The sequence below is a fragment of the Alexandromys fortis genome, unplaced genomic scaffold (genome assembly GCF_014885135.2).
Source record: "Alexandromys fortis isolate MF-2015 unplaced genomic scaffold, M_Fortis_MF-2015_v1.1 scaffold_148, whole genome shotgun sequence".
Taxonomy (NCBI): Eukaryota; Metazoa; Chordata; class Mammalia; order Rodentia; family Cricetidae; genus Alexandromys; species Alexandromys fortis.
Genome location: NW_026068019.1, coordinates 1,824,278 through 1,844,373, shown reverse-complemented (window position 1 = coordinate 1,844,373; position 20,096 = coordinate 1,824,278). Strand labels below are relative to the sequence as shown.

Below are 20,096 nucleotides of genomic sequence, written 5' to 3'. Positions count from 1 at the left end.
GGGTGCAGCCTGACTGGGAGAGGCAGGCAGAGCTGCAGGTATTGAAACAGTGGAGTAGGCTTGGTATAAAGGAACTCCTGCCTGCAACAGGGTGGCAGGGGGGGGGGGGGCAAACAAAGGTTGCAGAGAACATTTGAGAGCAGGGAAGGAGAGGGGGAATCCGGGCTTTGGTGCCTGCTCTGAGTGCTGGTGCGATGCAGATATGGCAGGACACGGGAGGAAAGCAGAAGAGAAAGGCCATATGAGGTAACCTAGGGAGACTGAAAGGTGGGACCCAGGCTGCTGGAGGTATGCTGGCGCATGACAGAGAGGCCCTGAGATACCTACACCCCCATTCTCTGTCCCTGGACTAGGACTGCGTCACAGGGGCAGCCACTCGGGTATTTTTCCCCTTAAGAGGCCTGTCCCCACACTTGAACTTCAGCGCAGAAGCATGGGCCAGGCAGGGAGTCCCACAAATTAGACATTGCTTTTTCTCCCCTTTCTATCACTGATGTGCCCGTTAGGGTGGAGGATGGGAGAGGGAGTCTGAATAGACTTAGTAAGGGGAGCATTGTGCATAGAGAATTGTAAAGCAGCCATACAGCTGTCTTAAGATGCATTTAATTTGATTTTTTTTTGTTTCTTCATCAAAAATCAGGTGTTTGAAGGTATGTGGATTAATATCCAGGTCCTTAATTTGGTTCCTTTGGTCCTGCTGTCTGTTTTTATGCCAATATCAGGCTGTTTTCAGTACTGTAGCTCTGTAGTAGAACTTGAAGTCATGGATTGTGATGCCTTCAGAAGTTCTTTTATTGTACAGGATTGTTTTGGCTATCCTGGGTTTTTGCTTTTCCATATGAAGTTGAGTACCATTCTTTTGAGGTCTATGAAGAATTTTGCTGGGATTTTGATGGGTATTGCTTTGAATCTGTAGATTATTTTTACTGTTAATTCTAACTACCCAAGAGCATAGGAGATATTTCCACTTTCTGGTGTCGTCTTCAATTTTTTTCTTCAAAGATTTAAAGTACTTGTCATACAAGTCTTCCACTAGTTTGATTAGAGTTACTTCGAGATATTTTATGCTATTTGTGGCTGTTGTGTAAACTGATGTTTCTCTGATTTCTTTCTCTAATTTCAACTCTGAGATTCTATTTTACACCTGTAAGAATGGCCAAGATCAAAAACACTGATGACAACTTATGCTGGAGAGGTTGTGGGGTAAAGGGAACACTTTTGCATTGCTGGTGGGAATGCAAACTAGTACAACCCCTTTAGATGTCAGTGTGGTGATTTCTCAGAAAACTAGGAAACAACTTTCCTCATGACCCAGCAATACTACTTTTGGGGTATATATCCAAAGGATGCTCAATCGTGCCACAAGGACATGTGCTCAACTATGTTCATAGCATCATTGTTTGTCATAGCCAGAACCTGTAAACAACCTAAATGCCCCTTGACTGAAGAATGGATAAGGAAAATGGGCACATTTACACAATGGAATACTACACAGCAGAAAAAATAATGACATCTTGAAATTTTCAGGCAAATGGATGGATCTAGAAAACATAATATTGAGTGAGGTAACCCAGACCCAGAAAGACAATTATATGTACTCACTCATAAGTGGTTTTTAAACATAAAGTAAGAAAAACCAGCCTAAAAATCACAATCCCAGAGAACCTAGACAACAAAGAGAGACATACATGGATCTAATCTACATGGGAAGTACAAAAAGGCAAGATCTCCTGAGTAAATTGGGAGCATGGGGACCATCGGAGAAGGTTGAAGGGGAGGGGAGAGGCAGGGAGGGGAGCAGGGAAAAATGTAGAGCTCAATAAAGCAATAAAAAAGAGATGCTGTTCAGTGTCATCTCACACAGGCAGTTTCGAACAATGGCAGTGAAGAAGTATTCTTCTGTCCCTTTCTCTCTGCTTCTACCATCTGCCTGATTCCCCGGGGCTATCATTGAGACAAAAATCTGGCCTGGAGCCTTCCTACTCTGAGTAGCTCCAACAGAAAACCAGCTAACCACAGCCTTTCCTGACTCCATCCCATCTTCCGCCACTCAGCAGCAAACAGGAAGAGGTAGATGTATCATGTTGGTTCTGTAGACTTAACTCAGGTCTTCAGGCTAAGCCACCTGACCAGTCTTGTCCTCCGTCTTTGTCCTGATGCATGATCACAGAGAGGGACTGTGACTGATTTTCCACACCGAAGCCTTTGTCCTGTGTCGTATCCCAAAGCAAACCTTTCATTGTCTCCCAAAACAACCCACTAGGGTACCCCACATCTCCATGCTGTCTATTGGGCAATTCCAGGTCCAGTCTTCATGGTATTGGACTGGAATTTAGATGTGCTCCCAAACAGTGGAACACACAGCCTAACTGTAAGATTTGTTTTTAGATGCCCGTGAAGCCCCAGGCCCACTACTTTAAATCCAGTATAGAAAGACTGGCAAGTAATGGGAGAAATACGGATGTCTTGCAGAAATCTCCTTCCGAGTGTGGATGTGTGGAGGCAGCCTGGAGATCATCCCCTGCAGCCGGGTGGGGCACGTCTTCAGGAAAAAACATCCGTATATTTTCCCTGATGGAAACGCCAACACATACATAAAGTAAGTGCGGGCTCTGGCCTAATGTGTATGGATGGTAGCGAGGCAAGAGAGGCCAAGGATTTGCAATGGAGTCTGAGCTCTGCCAGGCAGCCTGAGCGCCCTGGATGATGCAGGAGTTGTACGCCTACAACTCAGACTCTGCCTGAGCAATTGGCATTAGAGTCAAGGCTTCCATAGGGTATCTCCAAGACTTGAGAAGTGCCACCAAGCCCACCCACACCTGCCTTATTCCCTAGAACTTCAGTAACTGAAGTCCCTGGTTAGGTCCATCCTGCAGGGATTTGCCTCTAGGCATTTGGGAAGGGGAGGGGAAACAGCTGGGTTGCTCAGGGAGCCATCCCTGGGAAGAACCAGAGATGGGAAACACTAGAGAGAGCAGCATTGTGCCTGCTCCAGGACCTCCTGCTAGACTAGAAGAATCCAGAGGGGCATTCCTGATAATCCAGCTCAGGGCTTCTCCTCTCAATCAACACCCCTATTCCACAGATACAGAAATCAGTGACTCCTTGCCTCTCCCTCCTCCTTTCTCCTTTTCCCTCCTACATCTTCTCAATATTTCTCTTTAGTTTTCTCTTGTTCAAACATTCCCGTATGTCTGTTTTTCTTAGGATTTAAAAGCAATTATATGTATATGTACAGAGAAGGGAGGGGCACGTGTGGATGGAGCTGCCTTTTGTGGCCAGAGGAGAGCTGAAGTCGCAGGCAGTTTGCCGACCACCTAATGTGGTTGCTGAGAACCAATCAAATTTGAGTCCTTTGTGACAACAGTGCCCACTTAACTGCCAAGTCATCTTTCTAGCCCCTGACTCTCTTAAAAATATTTTTCTTTGATCTTCTTGTCTCTTGGCATCCAGATGCTTCACTCATCTCCCTAATCAGTCCCCTTTCCTTTCCTCCTGTTTGGTCCATTTGTGTTGGGGAGGAAGCTTCCCATCCTTTGATTTTTTGACTTACTTATTTATGGTATTCTTTCACGATTTATCACCCATGTGAATGGGCGTGTATCGTATCCCGACACAGCTAGCTCAGGAGGCCTGGGTTTGAACAGTGCTCAAGTTCTGCATCTTACAAGGCAGGGTGTGTGAGGAGAGGATGGAGGGGGAAGAGAAGGTGGCAGGTTAGGGAGCATCAAGGAAACAAGGGCTGAGCCAGCCACCTTTGATTTCAGGTTTTGAAACTGTAAAGGTAGCCAGGGATATCAGGCATGTGGCACAGGGGTATGACTGTGCAGGAATCAGAGACCGCTGGACGGGCACTGGCTTGGGAAGCAGGATCCTGGGACGTCAGATGTTTTTCCTATTTGAGATTGGGCTTTGGCCAGGAAGCATCCTTGCAGGGCAGTGGTGGGTGGGCCATTCTTAGTGAAAAGAGGCATGGTGTTTGTAAAGCAGTTTCCAGTTTTCGGATAGTGAGGCCACTCATAGGGGCTAGCCAGGTGATTTTAACTCTTAGTTGCCTGTGTTTAACTCTCCTTTCAGAATCCAGCTCAGAAGGGTTTGCCATGCTCCTCTATCAAATGTCTGTGCTCTAAAGTCGACCTAAGAACCTCAAGGAGCAAGTCGGTATTCCTTAGACCCATGTTCCCTTGCTCCTGTGCACATCAGCTGCCCAGACCCACCAGCCCTCATTATTTTTTGATCTCTCTGCTCTTGACTTCAGGGATCTTCCTGGGACCCCTGACTGTTGAATGATCACAACCATTCCCTCTTCTTCTGCCTCTCCTTCTTCCATGGTTATGCTTAGGATCAGACTCAAGCTTACAGGCAAAGTGCTGAAAGAGATAGCTTGATTGCTAATCCCTTACGTATTGCTTGGCCCGTGTGTTGCACCACCCTTACTTTTGGGGAGCTGAGACCTCAACATGTCCCCTGTGGGAAAGTGGAAGAACTTGGAGCAAGAGCTCACTAACCAAGCAGACCCAGAGGTTAGCTGGTCCTCACAAGCCCCACCTTTTACTCAGATTGACAGGCAACAAATGATATACCTACTTTTCCTGACCCTTTTCTGCTTTCTTGAGAGTCACCAATGTTCAGTTTCTGGTGTGATTTTTTTTCCTGATATGTATCTTTGGGAGAAAGGCTGTTGTTACTACTAAAGTCCTACGTCTTGGGATACCTGCAGAGATAGGGACACTTGCCTATGCTCCGTATTCTAAAAATAGCGATGTGAACACCTCTGTCCTGGTGGCTGCTGTCAACTTTGCCCCGTGTGTTTACTTCACCTGGGAATGTCCACAGGTGATTCCCAGATGAGCTCCCTCTTGAGACTCCTTATTGCCCTAGGAACACCAAGCGGACAGCTGAAGTGTGGATGGATGAATACAAACAGTACTACTACGCAGCCCGACCTTTCGCCCTGGAGAGACCCTTCGGGAAGTAAGTATGCACTGACGGATGGGGGCTGAGGAGTGAGAGGGACTTCACCTCAGGGGCTCATCACCTTAGCTGACTCTGGAGCCTCCTTCAGGCCTAGAGCTATGGTCATTCTGATTTCAGGTCCCTTTATGCTCTACACTGTTCTGGGTATGCAGGGTGTTTGCCAGCTATCCCATGATTCCACTCCTCCATGACCACTCCAGTAGAGGGAGCTGAGCATAGCCTTGCATGGTAGACGGATAGGTAAAGTGGGCTACTGGTCCCTCTAGGTTGAAATTCCTCCTCGACTTCTTTGTTCCTCCAAGCTTAAGCTCCAGCCCTTCCTTACTACATGCTCACCTATCTTCTTCAGCAACAGTCAAGCTTCATAGGTGAAGACAAGAGGGGAAGAAGGAATGTTTATTAAACGCTAGGTTCACTGCTCCATGCAGAATCTCTTTACTCTTCCCTAAGCTCTGAGAGATGCAGTTGCCTAGCCCTGATTGACAGGTAAGGAGACTGGGGTTTATGTAGAGAGCACAGATCACCCCGAAGGCCCACAACACACTGATTCCCAAACCATATGGCCTCGCACTTCCCAGCCCCAAGCTGGCTGAAGTAAGAAAAAAACATCGCAACTTCCCTCAGTTACCTGTGTTCCTTGGGGAGGAGGCGGGGCCACCGTGGCATTTTGTCCTACTCATCTCACTCATGATAGAAGGCCATTGAGCAGGTGGTCTTTTGAAGCCTAAACCTCTAGGGCTGGGTTCATCCCTGCACCAGAGGACTAGATCGGAGCTAACCAAAGTGATTTGTACCTCCGCCATCACCATCCAGGCCCACTCTCCAGATTGCTTGCTCCACCTCTCCTGAGGAATTGTATCTTGTCCACGTCACAACTCTGGGTCCCATCAGCCTCACTCCTTTATCTCCCCCCCCCCAGCCCATGTAGGATTCCTTCTACTCTATACTTAAAGGCAGGACCACGGGGAGTTTGGTCCCCAATCTTTTGTTTGTTTGTTTGTTTTTTCCAAGTTGGGGTTTCTCTGTGTAAGAAGCCTGGCTGTCCTGGAACTCGCCGTGTAGACAAGGCTGGCCTCAAACTCACCAAGATCCGCCTGCCTCTGCCTCCCAAGTGTTGGAATTAAAGGCGTGCGCCACCACTGCCCAACTTGGTCTTCCAATCTTTTGCTCTGTTGTCCACCTAGTAACATCTTCTCCTACACACATGAACACACACACACATACACGCACACAATGCTTTTATATCTCTTCCTCCCCCTGTGCAAGGCTGCTGGACAGTCTTGTGGAATTTCAGAATCTCCGACTTGATGGGACTTCATGGCTGTGTTGTCAGCAAAGTCACATGATTCCTCCTGGCCCTGCTCTTTCCTAACCAGCTCAAACCCTCTGCTTTTATTAAACCTTCTTCACTCCCTTCCCACCCAGGAACCCACCACCTCCTTTCTTCCTCTTGCACAGATGACATCTAGTTTATGGGTGAAATAGACAATATTGATTTCCCAAGACAAATTGACCCATTAGCCTGGCCACAACTGTACCATCCTTCTCGCTCTCCTTTGTCTCTGTGGACAGGTGTGCTTCCAGAGGAGGTCTGACTTACTGATACAGGGTTTATGAATGGATGCATTTATTCATAAATCAACACTTATCACATTCCCGCAGTCTGCATTCATCTCCTCCAGCCTGCCGTGCAGGGCCCCTCAAATTTTAATGAGTGCACAGATCTCCCAGGGAGCATGTTAGAACATGGAATCTGATTCCTGCGGTCTGTGTTTCTAATAAGTTCCCACGTGATGCTGCATTGTTGGCGGAGGGTCCTTTTTTGAGGAATAAATTTCCACCGAGCAGCTCCCAAACTAACCTGACAGTAGAATTTCCTGCAGATCTCCAAAACCTCTGCTGCTTGATCTCATTCTCCAGAGGACTCGTTTGCTTGGCTTTCAAATTAGTAGAGTGTCCAGCCCTGCAGGCGGGTGAGCATGCCCATATCCAGGCACCTCCTCTCTCTACAACCTCGGTTTACTTCTCCTGTATCCTTCCCTTGCACGTTTGCATCTACTCCTTGACTTGAAAGAAAGATGGTCAAAAAAATACACAATGATAGCTACCTTTATGACAACATTGCTCACCACCTCTCTGCCTGTCTTCTGCCTGCCCAGGACCAAGCATCATGGTGTAGTGGTGCCTCCTCTGAACTCTGTGGCTATTTACACCAGGCTTAGCCCAACACCCTCCCTTCTGGAGTACCCCTGGCTCCTGAGCTTTTTTTTCTGCTGCTCCTGAATCCTGTGTCTTCCATCCCAACTCCATGCTTAGTTTCTTCCTCTGAGGCTCTGTCCTAAATCGTCTTTTTATTAACTATACATCCTTCCGGTGACGTTGCCACATCTATTCACTGCCGTGTTTCTAACCGCAACCTTTCCTCTGGGAGGCAGTTTCTTATGCCCAAGTATCAAATGGCCACTTCTGCCTTGGTGTCTCCCAGACATCTCCAGTGGAACAAGTCCTAAGTTAACCTCATTAAGTTTGTTCCTGAATCTGTCCCTCACCCTGTAGTCCCCCATCCAGTCCCACAGTCTTTCTTACACCATGTGTGTCAAGTCCCGCAAGTCTGGATATCACCATGGTTCCCCATCCTTGACTTGTTTGAGTGATCACCATGTCCTGATGCTGCTGCTTCACTCAAAGCCCAAGAACCCAGGCTCTTTCTACACACAGCACATCAAGCATGTGAAAAGCATGCTGTCCTTGTCCATGAGCAGCTGAGAGGTCTGGTGAGGGAGTGTGCTATGTGCTTCAAGAAGTCTCAAGGCTGGGGCTGAAGCTCAGTGGTAGAGCAGTTGGCTAGAGGTGCAGGAGGCCCTGGGTTTGAGTCCCAGCACAAGAAGGAGGAAACTGAGAAGAAGAGGAAGAAAAATAGTTTGAGTCAAGTCTTGGAGAGAGAAAGGGTTGGGAGGAAGGGGGATGGGCAGGAGGCAGGGCTACTGTCATTGGCTTCCCATTGAGGACAAGGTTTGACTAGTACTTAGGTCTTAAGAATAAAGGATTGACCATCTCCATTCCCACCCAACTCACTAAAAAGAGTATAATGATCCCCAGGATTATACAGTCACCTTCTGTCTGACCTCTGTCCCCACTTCTGCTCCAACTGGCCCACTCCAGAAGCAGTGGTAAGATTTCCTTAGAGCATCCCTAAGTCATGCTTAAGGCCCATAAGTCAGTCCCAGAGCCCCTGAGATAGAGCCGACACCCTTCAGTAGTGCCTCCTGTGGAGCTCCATGGACTCACTTCCCCCATTCACAGGCACTTCTGTTTTAAGGCCACATGGCCAGTGTTGCTCCTGTAAGCAGAACTTTCTGACTTGTTCACAGCACTGATCTCTGCTTTCCTTTCCACCCCATCTACAGCAGGACCCCTGCCTCACCCACCCTTTGACTTCTCTAGATGGCTCCACTTCCTTCCACATTCCAGCATCAATAGGCATTTGAGGACCATGCTACCCATCAAACAAGAATAAGAATACACCTCCAAGGTGTCTGTGTGCCCTGTCTTCAGGGTCACGTGGCCTATGGTACTTGTACTACTCTCCCGAAGCACACTGAATGCAATGCCTGTCATGTAGGGATGTTCAGTGACTATTGGATGAACAAATGTGTGATGAGACCCCAAGACCATCCAGAGAAGGGGATGCTCTGGGACTGGGGCAGTCGGGAAGGGTATTCCAACCACAGAAGGACCAGGAGTGAGGGTGGATCCAGAGTCGCAGCAGTGAATTATTAACGACACATTCAGCGTTCTTGCAGTTTAGCTTTTAATGAAGATGCCAAAGACCCCCAATTCCATTTTCAAAGAAAAGCACAAGTCCTTGCTGTCATTACTACATCATCAAGAGAACAAAGCTGCTTGATTTCATAGGCCTGTCTGGAGGTGGAGAAATCTCTGCTTGGTTCATTGACTCAGCCCCCTCTAGAGATGTGTGGCTGCAGAGTGTGCCACTGGTGGAGGGGGGGGCACTGTTGTGACTATTGCCTCTGATGGCTGTGTTTTGTCTCTGTGTCCCACCCTTCAACCTCATCATTCCAGCATTGAGAACAGGCTGAACCTAAGGAAGAATCTACACTGCCAGACCTTCAAGTGGTACCTGGAGAACGTCTACCCAGAACTCAGGTATACCTATCTGCTGGAACCAGAGCTAGCTACAAGAAGAGGCCCTTGTCCGGCCTGGCCTGGGAGAGACATGACCCGTGGCCGACTGGAGGAGAGTTTTTAAGTCTATGGAGGACTGAAAAGACCAATCAGTCCCGCTTATCCTGAACCAGAGAATTGTGTCAAACTTAGTAGCATGAGAGACTGGACTTACTGGGGGTGGTATGCTGGGCTGCGCTAAGAGCATAGGATTGGTGACATAGACTCCATCCTAGACATCCATCTGCTGTGTGGCCGCTGAGGGTCCCTTGCTGCATCACGCCCACAGCACTTCCCTCCTCTGAGTGGTGCCGACCTTTGAGACAGCTCCAGGGACGATGGCTCTGTGTCAAAACACACCCCTAATCTCTAGCAGTTAGCAGCATTAATGTCAAAAGCAGTGCGTTCTCATCTGTCCCTGTGGCTTCCCTACAGGGTGCCCTCAGACTCCTCCATCCAGAAGGGCAATATCCGGCAGAGGCAGAAGTGCCTAGAGTCTCAAAAGCAGAAAAACCAAGAGACTCCACACCTCAGGCTAAGCCCCTGCACCAAGGTCAAAGGAGAAGAAGCAAAGTCCCAGGTAGAGTGACTGGTTGGGGTCATAGATCTACATGTCACGGGAGTAGAGATATCCAGATTAGCTTGGGTCCCTGCTTTGGCCTGACGCCAGGGGTCCAGAATTGAACAAAAGGACACTTCTTACTTGACCACTGGCTTTTCTTAACTTGGTGACCAAATACCTGGAATTCCTCTGAAAGATGGCTTCCAAGTGTCATCTTCCCTTAGGAAATGGTCCAGTCATTTAACAGGAACTCAAAGAGACTGGCAGCTGTCTCCTACCTACAGGCAGTAGACATGGGGTTGGGTCAGACAGGGAAAGCCACACCAACTAACTCTGCAAATATGACCTGCGAAGAGGAAAAGAAGCCTGCTGCTAGACGTTGAGACAAGATGCCCACATGGTGAGTCTCACAACTGTCTTCCAGGCCATCGTATTAGATTTGGCTACACCACTGCCATCTGCTGCTTTCTCCAAGAGCACCTGCTTCCCCTATGTCTGTGGATTGTTTGGGGCCCTTTCTCAGGAAGCTTTCCTTGTTGCTTGCTTGTTTGTCAGAAGAGCACACCCTGTCCAAGCCGCGTATTCTGCCGGTTTCCCCCTTCTGAAGCGAGGCCTGCTCTTTTCAAGGTCCCTGACAAATTCACCACCTGTCTCAGCCTCGGTAGCACTTGGCCAAGCACAGCCATCACCTGACTCTCCCTCTGTCTTGTGATTCCACAGGATCTCTGCCTTCTCCTCCTCCCGTCGGGGTTCTTGCCTAGCTCCTCTCACCACCTTTGTGTGTTTGCTGAAGTTCTCAGTCCACTCTTTTTTTTCCCCTCTGTAAACTCTCGGAGTTATTACCCATATTTTCAGCTTTGAGCAGCTCCTGGTTATCGATTCACAAATTCTGTGCCTTCATGCATCATTTATTCACTCAGCAGACGTTGTTAACTCTGAAGATGCAGAAGGGCAAGGCTGGGTGCGGGGGGGGGGGGGGGNGGGGGGGGGGGGGGGGGGGGGGGGGGGGGGGAAACGTGTAAGCAGCCACTGTGATCTAATCTGTGCCCTGAGCGTTTGTCACTGATGCTATAGAGTCAGAGATGTGGCTACCAGGTTATGTAGGAGCATTGCAAAGTTGTCCCTGAGGACTCGACAATGGTCTGTGTGTGAGACAGAAATAGAAACAGACAAGGCCAGGAAGGGAAGAGAGGGTGACTCAGGAAATACAGCAATACTACAACCTGGTGGGAAATATAAGGATAGGCGTTAGGGAAAGTGAGGCCACAGGATAGAGTGAGGGCAAGTGAAGGCTGAGATTGGAGAGAAGCAAGAGCTGGATTACTGTCTGTCTTCCTGAGGAAGTTGAATTTTGTCGTTATTAGTGAGACCTCTGTCAGGTCCCAGTAGAAGGCTCCGGGAACAAACGGTTCACAGTTAAAGAACTTCTATCAGACTGTGGCTCAAACACAGAGTAACTGAGTCAGACTCCTCTGTGGTTTAACTCTACAGTTGGCCGTGAGCACCCAGGATACCTGTAGTGCACAAGTCTCTGCCCTTGGCACCCTTTGCCCTTGTGCCAAAGTCCCTCTTCCTCCTATAGAACCCGTGTCTGCAGCCCACCATGTTCTCATGCCCACCCTCATTTATTCCTGATAGCTCCATTTCCCCAAGACCGGCTCTGTTGACTGTGGGAGCAAGGTAATTCTTTTTTAAAGTCCCTGTTGAGAACCTTTAAGTTACATTATGGCCGCAGCTTCTATGTGTTCATCCCGCTCTGTCCCTCATCTCCACTTAGTATATGGTCTCTAAACCATCGTCCCAAACTCCAGCATAGCCTTCAGTGGCTCGCTGTTGTTCACAAGGATCTGTACTGTCAGACCTGGCTGTGGCTTAAAATGACTTTGCCAGAAGCAGCCTCTGCTCCAAATGGGGCAGAGGAGGTGGTGTGGGAGTTAGATTAGACTAGAAAGGAAAGGAAATGGGAGTGTCAATTTTACTTTAGGTGTGGCTGCCTGGATGACAGCAACACACTTTGCTCAAGTAACACTTTGTAAAGCATTGTGAGTAGGTGACACATCTCTGCAACTCTGAGTGTGGGTGTGTGTGGCTCACGGGAATTCCATCCGTCAGAATGTTGTCTGGCCCCCTTCCACCGGACAGGATTCGCTTGGTCTATCCCCCACTGAGCAAAGCCTTTCTGGAACTTGCCAACTTTGGTTGTATAAGGAGGTAGGAGAGAAGACTACCAACTGTCTGGGCCTCAGAGAGGGTTCTTTAATACCCAGTCCCAGGAGAGGTAGCAAGGTCATGTTTACCTGGAGGAGAATGGCCCATCCCAGCTGCCCTTCCTGAGGTAGGAGGAAGGCACGCAGTGGCAGGCACTTGGGGCCACAGAGGAAAGGCCTGTAGGAATACAGTGCTCTCTCCTTGAGGCAGTGGTAGGCTGCCGCTCTGCTTTACTTTGAGATGATGGCTGATTTCTGTGACTTTCAGGCACTAGATTATCGGGAGATAGAAAGTAGTTTAGTTAATCTCAGCAGACTGGACTTGTAGCTTCTTAGGTACCACATTACCTGCTGGGGAGACAAGGTGGGCTCATTCAGAATTAGACACAGCCCCATTCTCCAAGGGTACACAGCCCAGCCGCAGGATTGAGCTTCACTTTCAGGTACTCAGAAGGAAATCCACATGACCTGTTCAGCTAACATCTCCGTGAGATGAACACAGTGTGCAGCTGTTGTTTTTGTGGGACTGACTTGCCATCCTCTTCCTCATTCCCCGTAAATCTCCATTATTGTCATCCTTCATCTTAACCCTGTCTACAAACATCAGGCACTTGGCGGGGGAGGTTCTCTTAACACAGTTCTGTCCCTTCCTGTCTTCATCTTTCCTGCCGTTCTTGACTCAGCCTGTCCAGAGGGTCTATACCTACCCTTGGACTCTTTTAGCATCTCTTCCTGCATCCACCTCTTCAGTCATTGAGCATCCATAGCAAGGGAGTGATGCAAGAGCCAGAGATAAAGTAGATATTTCTCCTACCCCTGCTTCACAACTGATGCCACCAAGGTTCCCAGAGATTGACTATTGTCACATACTAGTGATGACCTTCCCCCACACTAACTCTGGTGCTTATTACAGCCAAGTCGTGGTTCCAGAGCTTTATTGGTTGTTGAATCATGGGAGAAGATACCTGTCTATGACATTCCTCTTCAAGGTTATAAATATTAAAACAGTTAACCAGTTCCATCTTGACAGGAGAAAGCTGGCAAGAGGGTCTTCATTATAGCCAATTTCCAGTGACAAATCCAAAAGCAAAGGCCATGCCTCTGTAAGAAGGTCCAGAGTCAATAGAGAGCAATGTCCTCCCTAACATTTATGAGAGTTGGGGGTGAGAGTGTGACTAGAGGCCTATGTCCCACAAATGTCACACCATACTCTAGAGACATATGCTATCCTGGCTTACTGCTTTTGTCTGGCTCCAGTTTCTTCTCGCTTATGGCTCCATCCTACATGATGAAGTCTAAGCTTTCATACTCAAGTATAATCACGTTCCTCTGAAAGCCTAAATATATATATATATATATATATATATATATATATATATATTAGAGACACAGCCTACCCTGAGAGGACAGACCCTGAGATCAGGTTGGAGCCATTGGGTGGGTGTTATAGAGCCCTGCATTATAAAGAGAGAGATAAGGAAATCCAAATTCTGTCTCTAGATAACAAGCACTCACCAAGTAGGTAACATCCAGGGACTGGGATGTCCTTGTGCCCAAAAGATAGTCCTTTGATTTAGTTTGGTTTGTTTTTGTTGGCAGGGCTGGCACTCAAACCCCAGAGTCTTATGGCTCTCCAACCATGCTACATGCCCAGCATGAAGGCTATTTAATCCAGTAGTTCTAATAATTGTTCCTCCTCCACACAAGCCCATCCATTCCATACCCTGCCTCACCTTTCTACTTGTTGGCTTGTCATCCTTGGTAGAAAAATGCTGAATTCAAATATTTCAAAGGTGCTGGCAAACTGATGCCCTAGGGCAATCCAAGAGGCATACACCATGCATCCAAAAACCTGTGATGCCCTGGGGTAATCCGAGAGGCATACATCATGCATTCAAAAACCTGTGAAGCCCCAGAAGTCTCTAGGCTAATACTTTTCCTCTTAACTTCACTGAATTCTCTGGAAAAAATATCCATGAAAGGTAGAAAGAAGACATGCTCCACTCTGGTTTCTATTCCAAATTGAAGTAGGGGAAACATAAGACAACTTGTGATATATTCTTCCTCCGCCCAACCAGGAGTGGTTTAGGCTCCCAGTTTGTGGAGCAGAAGGCAGCAGCTGGGAACCTCAAGAGCAGATGTGGTTGAAAGGGCTCCGCAGATCAGCAGGGGCACGAACACCTCCAGGGTAGAGATCTCAAGTCTACCTCCAAACAAGCTGCCAGCCCATTGTCTCCTGCCCCTTTTTCCCCAGACTGCCTCATCACAGCCTGGGAATAGCCCCTCCAAAGAGCCATGCCAGCCTTAGGAACTCTGGGAGAGTTCCTAAAGGAGAGTCTAAAGGGACATACCTTTCTTCCCTTGCTCTCAGCCATTGGTGTCACCATGAGAAACAGTAACAAAGCCTTTGCTAAATGGGAATCACTGTTCTGAATATACACATATTAACCATGTATTCTATACAGGGGCCCTCTTACTAGAGGGACTTGTAGTCTCTGCGTATGGTACCTGAGGTTAAAGAAGTAACCAAGAGTTTTCAAAGTTATTAAGCCAGTGAGCAGGGATCACAGTGATGGTGATTGCCCAGGACTCAACCCTTGGGTACAACAAAGCAAAGTGGGTATGGGGCTTTAATCCCACATACAAGCTATTCCAGCCATGTAGGAGAAGACAGGATGGAAACAAAGGGACGACCTCAAGCATGAGGCCAGTGACGATCCTGGTCAAGAAAAATGTACATCTGGGGATCTTCTGGGTCACCCTGATGCCTCTGGGCTGGGAGCCATCTCTAAGATGAGGTCTGTGCCTGGGCAGACAAGGAAGAGAGTGACCCCAACATGGCCTGTCAGCCATTTTTGCTGTTGTAAACACCCGATGCTGACCCCCGTGACTCATCCCTTAGAGGTCTTGTACTGAATTCAAGGTTTCATTGGACCTGGCTCAATTGCTCCAGGCATGTGTCTGAAAGGAGCCCTTCAGAGGTGTGTCTGTTGCTGATAGGTTTTCCTGTGTGGTCTGCAGAGGAAATCCAGTGGCCCTGATGTCCTTTACTTGGGTCCTTCTCATCTGAGGAGAGCTCACATGCAGAGCAAGCCCAGCAGCTGCTCCCAGTAATGCTCAGAGTAACCATCGACCACTTCAGTCCTCACTTTTATGAAACTGTACCTAAGTTAATAGACCGCGAGCATGAGGGGGCTCGACCCAGCCACGCCCTTGAAAGGCTCTAACCTCAACAAGACCAGCAGCACTGTCTTGTGCCCCGTGTATTCTCGGTTGTGTAACAGTCACTTCACAGAAGACACTTAGAAACACGGAACTCACCATCACCATTAAAGGGCATTAGCTCCTGCTCACTAACGACCTGGTCACCTTTCCTGGTTGCGCCTCACCCAACGTTCCTTCACGCGAGAAGACACCACTTTTGCCACTAGTACACATGGCCAGGGCCAGGATCTCGGCTAAGTGCTCAGCAGGCATAATCTTGTTTGTTCCTTACAATAGCCTCTCAGATGGGCCGTGCCTGTATCACCCCCGACTTGACAGATGGGTGAGCTAGGCACAAGTACACTAACCAGGGTGTACTGAATGATATCTAAGAGTTTAGGTGTAGGTTTGCAGAGACTGTTTCCAGGTAGATTCGGCATGATTGTCCTTAGGAGTGATCTTTAGCGTTTAGGTGTAGGCCTGCAGACTATCTCCAGGTAGCTTCGGCATGATTGTCCTTAGCAGTGGATCATTCTTTGCTGTGGGAACTGTCCTGTGCCTTGCAGGATATTTAGCAGTGTCCCTGCCCCCTCACTAAATGCCCATAGAACTTAGTCTCAATAATCCAGAAGTGTCTCCAGACACTGCCAGATATTTCTTCAGTGGGGTAGAGAGTAAAGTCTCCTGGCTCTAGGTTGATGTTTTCCTGTCTGTCCGGGGATGGGGCCCTGGGACGTTCCAAGATCAGCACCTCTGCCTGGCATTGCTCTCACCCCCCTCTCTTAGTTCTTAGTACATCTTAGGAAAACCTTTCCTCCATAATTTTCTCTCCAGCTCAAAATAGTAAGTCCCAGGCAAGACCAGGGACCACTGTGATCCCTTTGCTTCCCAGCTTTCCCAGCTTTCCCAGCTGCAGCCGCGGGACATTTGCCTGGGAGAGAAGACTCTCTGTTCCAGCCATGTGGGAGGGGGTGTCCTATGAGTACAGTGTCCCAAAGACCAGGGACAAACCTCTCTCCTCAGCCCATCCCCACAGAGAGCCAAAGCCATTTACACCAGCCCTTAGATGGGTCCTTGGGTTACCTTCCCTGGGGGTGGAGAGGGATATCCATCATGAACAGCACTTCTGCCAGGCTCTGAACGGAGCCATCAATAGAAGGTCCTACAATCCTTAATGGAGGACAGATCTGGCTGAGTACTCCTGCCGCTGCCCTTCCGTTCTGTTGGTCTGTTTTCTGGAGCTGGGCACTGAACTTGGCCTTGCTTGCTAGGTATACATGCTATCACTTGGCTAAAACTCCAGCCCTGCCCTCAGTGACTACCTTCTTGGGGTACATTTTTGACTTGGGATTCATTGAACAAACCTGTTCATCATGAGTTCCTCTGGGAAGTGTGGGGGAAACAGAATAGGACGTGGACTCTTTGTTTAGTTCCTCCTGCCCTCCTGCTCCTGACCGCTGCTTCCCATCCCTCTTCTTTCTGCTTACAGATGGGAGATTAAATATTAGGAAAACTCCAGAAAGTGCACTTATGTAAGGTGTGTGTGTGTACACCTGTGCTGTGTATATGTTTGTGCATGTGCCTGGATGTGTGTGTGCCTGCGTGAGTGCGAGCACATGTGTGTGTGTGTATCTGTATCTGTGTGTGTGCATGCATGTGTGTATGTAGTGTAAGGAATGTATGTGTATATGTGCGTGTAAGAGCAGAAAGCACCACTTTTAACCACAGCCATCTCTCTAGCCTCCTTGTATAAGGACTTTGTGATAATTTCCTGTTCACAGTTCCATTTTGCAGACCCTTAGAGTGGCCTTTCTTAGACTCCGGCCCACGTGTGCTCTGGTGCGCCCCTTCTCAAGAGGCATTTCTGAATGTAGAGTCTCAGATGTCAAGAGAACTCATCCCTGCTACTTTTAGGCCCTTAGGGTGTTAAAAAGAAAAGACTGACAAAGTGTGCTTTTAGAAACTGGGGTGTGTTTTAAATTTCTATGTTTAATCCCGTAATGCTTTTAACACAAACAATATAACGCCGTGTATTGTGGTGAGCGTATGATAATGACAGGATTTATTTTTGAAATGTTAATTTGTGCTTCCCAGTGGGCTACAGAGCATTAACAGAAGAGACTAACTCATTTTTCCATCACTGACTTAAACCTATTTTCAGGGGCGGGTAAAATCTGACAGACTTCAGGCCAGTTGTTCTGTAGGCCCACGAATGGCTCCCTGAAGCTCTGCCCTTGGACACAGCCCTTGGGCCTTTATCCTTCCCATAAGGAGAGAGAGTCTCAGCCCCAAATGCAGGTTACCATTCTAGATCACACTCCTGATGCCTAGGGCACCAGAGTCATTTGCCCAGTGCCCCAGCCTAGGCTCAAGACCCATGTGGATTTCATGCCTGACTTTGGCCTCTCAAGTGGATAAAGTCACTAATACACATATCTAGACCCAAAGAGGGCCATTTAGGGAACATCTGTGCTCAAATATACAGACTAGAGGAGGGAAGAGAAGGTAGCAGACAGCCGAGAAGCTAACGCTATGCATGTCCTGGAACCTGGTACGGCATTCATAAAGCACTGTTCTGTATTCATATTCTTGTCTCAACTCCCATAAAATGTTCCAGATAGTGCCACATGAGTATGCCAGGGTCTGAAGAAGACAGACCAGAAAGTAGTGTCACCCCTAATACATTATGGGAGTTGAAATGAGTATGAATACAGGTGATGCTCTTCAGGAACAGTTGGCCCTATTGCTACAAGATGTCTGCTCTTCATTGGCATTGCCCAAAGGAGCTCATGAGTGGCCTGGTCCAAAGACAGAAGGCCAATTCATGCACGGGGATATAATGGAGAAAAGATGCAGGCCCTGGCAGCAGTTACACTAGGGCTTACTGTCTCCCAACATGGGAACTAGAGAGTACTTGGGCTGGTGAAACCATCTGCCACTTTGGTGTCTTGCAGTGACCTCACAGAATGAGCCCCCCCCCCACCGCCCCTTTTCCTAGTCCATCAGAACTCTAGCTTGCTGATCTGCTTTCTCTACCTTCTCCCCCAGCAGGGGTTGAAGGGCAGAATCCTTTGACTTGTCAGACTGTGCACACTCTCTCAAACAGCATCATCTTTCATAACTCGCTTCTTTCCTTGTCTCCATTGCCTCCCCTGAGTGTTTCCTTTCCCTTTACCCTTCCATCTGCCCCTCATCATAGCTTTCAGGTCCTCAAGGCACTGACTTGGAATTCCTTTCAAAGAAGAGGTGACATGCTAAAGACATCTGGGCCTGTCAGGCAGCTGTCTGAAGTGTTAAATGTCAGCCACAGGCTCCCATGGAGACATTGTCTCCAAGCAGACGCTGGAGATCATATGGCTCAGCTAAGGTGTTGTTCAGGCTGCTGCCCAGAGTCAGAATTGTTCTGCTGCTTCCTGCATTCACCTGCATGTCCCTGGCTCAGGACCCAACATGGGGTGTGGGGACAGGGACTTCATGGCAGTCTTCGTCCTTTGAATAGCATCCTACCAGGTGACCTTGTCCATGATTGTTACTTCCTGGGATCCATGGAATTGTTATCCAGCTGTATGGGCCATCACCCATAGGCATGGTGGTACCCCATAGCTGGTGGCTGTCCCATGCCTGAGTAAGTCTCCCTGGTCTCCTCAGGTGTGGGCTTTCACGTACACCCAGCAGATCATCCAGGAAGAGCTGTGCCTCTCTGTTGTCACCCTGTTCCCTGGCGCCCCCGTGGTTCTTGTCCTGTGCAAGAATGGGGATGAAAGGCAGGTAAGTGCTCAGCTGACCCTGGGGTGGGTGGGATTGGGAGTGGTCCAGCCTCTGTAATGTGACTGGGGTGAGTGGGATTGGGAATGGTCCAGCCTCCTTATATGACTGGGGTGGGTGGGATTGAGAGTGATCCAGCCTCTGTAAAGTGACTGGGGTGGTTTAAGTCTTTTCTAGTAGGGAGAAGAGAGGATATATTGAAAGAGGAAGGGTTAATAAGCAAGAAGCCTTCCACTCAGATTCAGGGGTAGGACTCCCTCAAGGGTGTCAGTAGTAGAGGCTATGCTAGCCCCACTGCTCAGTGAATACCTGCAAGTCTGCAGACTTTAGCCAATCTTACCAGGCCTGCTCACTTTGTATATTCCTGTTGCTGCTTTGTCACCTACCTGGATTCTTAGCCAAGAGCCAGGGCCATAGGTGTAAACTGGTGAGTCGGCACTTTGGGCTTTGTCAGCTGTGTCCGAGATGCACGCCATTCCTCTAGCAGTGTGTACTGGGAATGTGCTCAGTGTCCTGCCCAGATATGGATCCTGAGATTCAAGAGCTCATTCTATGGCTGAGTGTGGCACATGGAGGGTCACTGTATCTGAGTTCCCCTTCTCTTCTCCAAAAGGAGGCTGATGTAACCCAAAAAACCCATGGGGAGCAAGCATTGCAATGGTCTCTATGTCTAGTCGGGTATGAGTCCATCCCTCTGTCCTTATCAAGGGACACTGCCTGAGAATCTCTTTGTGTGGGCTCTTGGCACAGACTTTGAAGAAGACCCTGCTGTCATCTTCACTGCCCCATCTGCCCCATCTGCTCTTTCTCCTCTAACTTCTTCTAAAGAAAGACATGGAACATGGACTTTTTTTTTTTCTGCTCCTGTGTCTCAGTTCACATTTTCTATTCTGTTCCTTGGAAAAGTATTGCCTTCTGATGAGTTTTCCTAGCAAACACTGATGTATCTTTTGACTTTTTAAATCCCATTTTTCAAAGACTAGAACTGGAATGCTGGCCCACTGGGTTAAAGGTACTTGCAACCAGGCCTGCCCATCTGAGTTTAATTTCTGGAGATACAGGCAATGGGAAGAAAAAGGCAACTCTGACAAGTTGTGTTCTGGCCTACACACACACACACACACACACACACACACACACACACACAAGTAAATACATACATATTTTAAATGTAAAAAAAAATAAAAACCCTGCTG

At 48.3% G+C, this 20,096-nt stretch overlaps 1 protein-coding gene across 2 annotated transcripts in view; it reads left to right on the top strand.

The window, feature by feature from the left end:
• Galnt14 (polypeptide N-acetylgalactosaminyltransferase 14) overlaps positions 1-20,096 on the top strand; it is a 231,052-nt gene that overhangs the window by 210,194 nt on the left and 762 nt on the right. For both annotated transcript variants that reach the window (XM_050163004.1, XM_050163006.1), the window contains exons 10-14: positions 2,473-2,599; positions 4,882-4,974; positions 9,061-9,144; positions 9,598-9,742; positions 18,784-18,903. In XM_050163004.1, the coding sequence (XP_050018961.1) occupies positions 2,473-2,599; positions 4,882-4,974; positions 9,061-9,144; positions 9,598-9,742; positions 18,784-18,903 (569 nt within the window). The remainder of the gene's footprint in view (positions 1-2,472; positions 2,600-4,881; positions 4,975-9,060; positions 9,145-9,597; positions 9,743-18,783; positions 18,904-20,096) is intronic.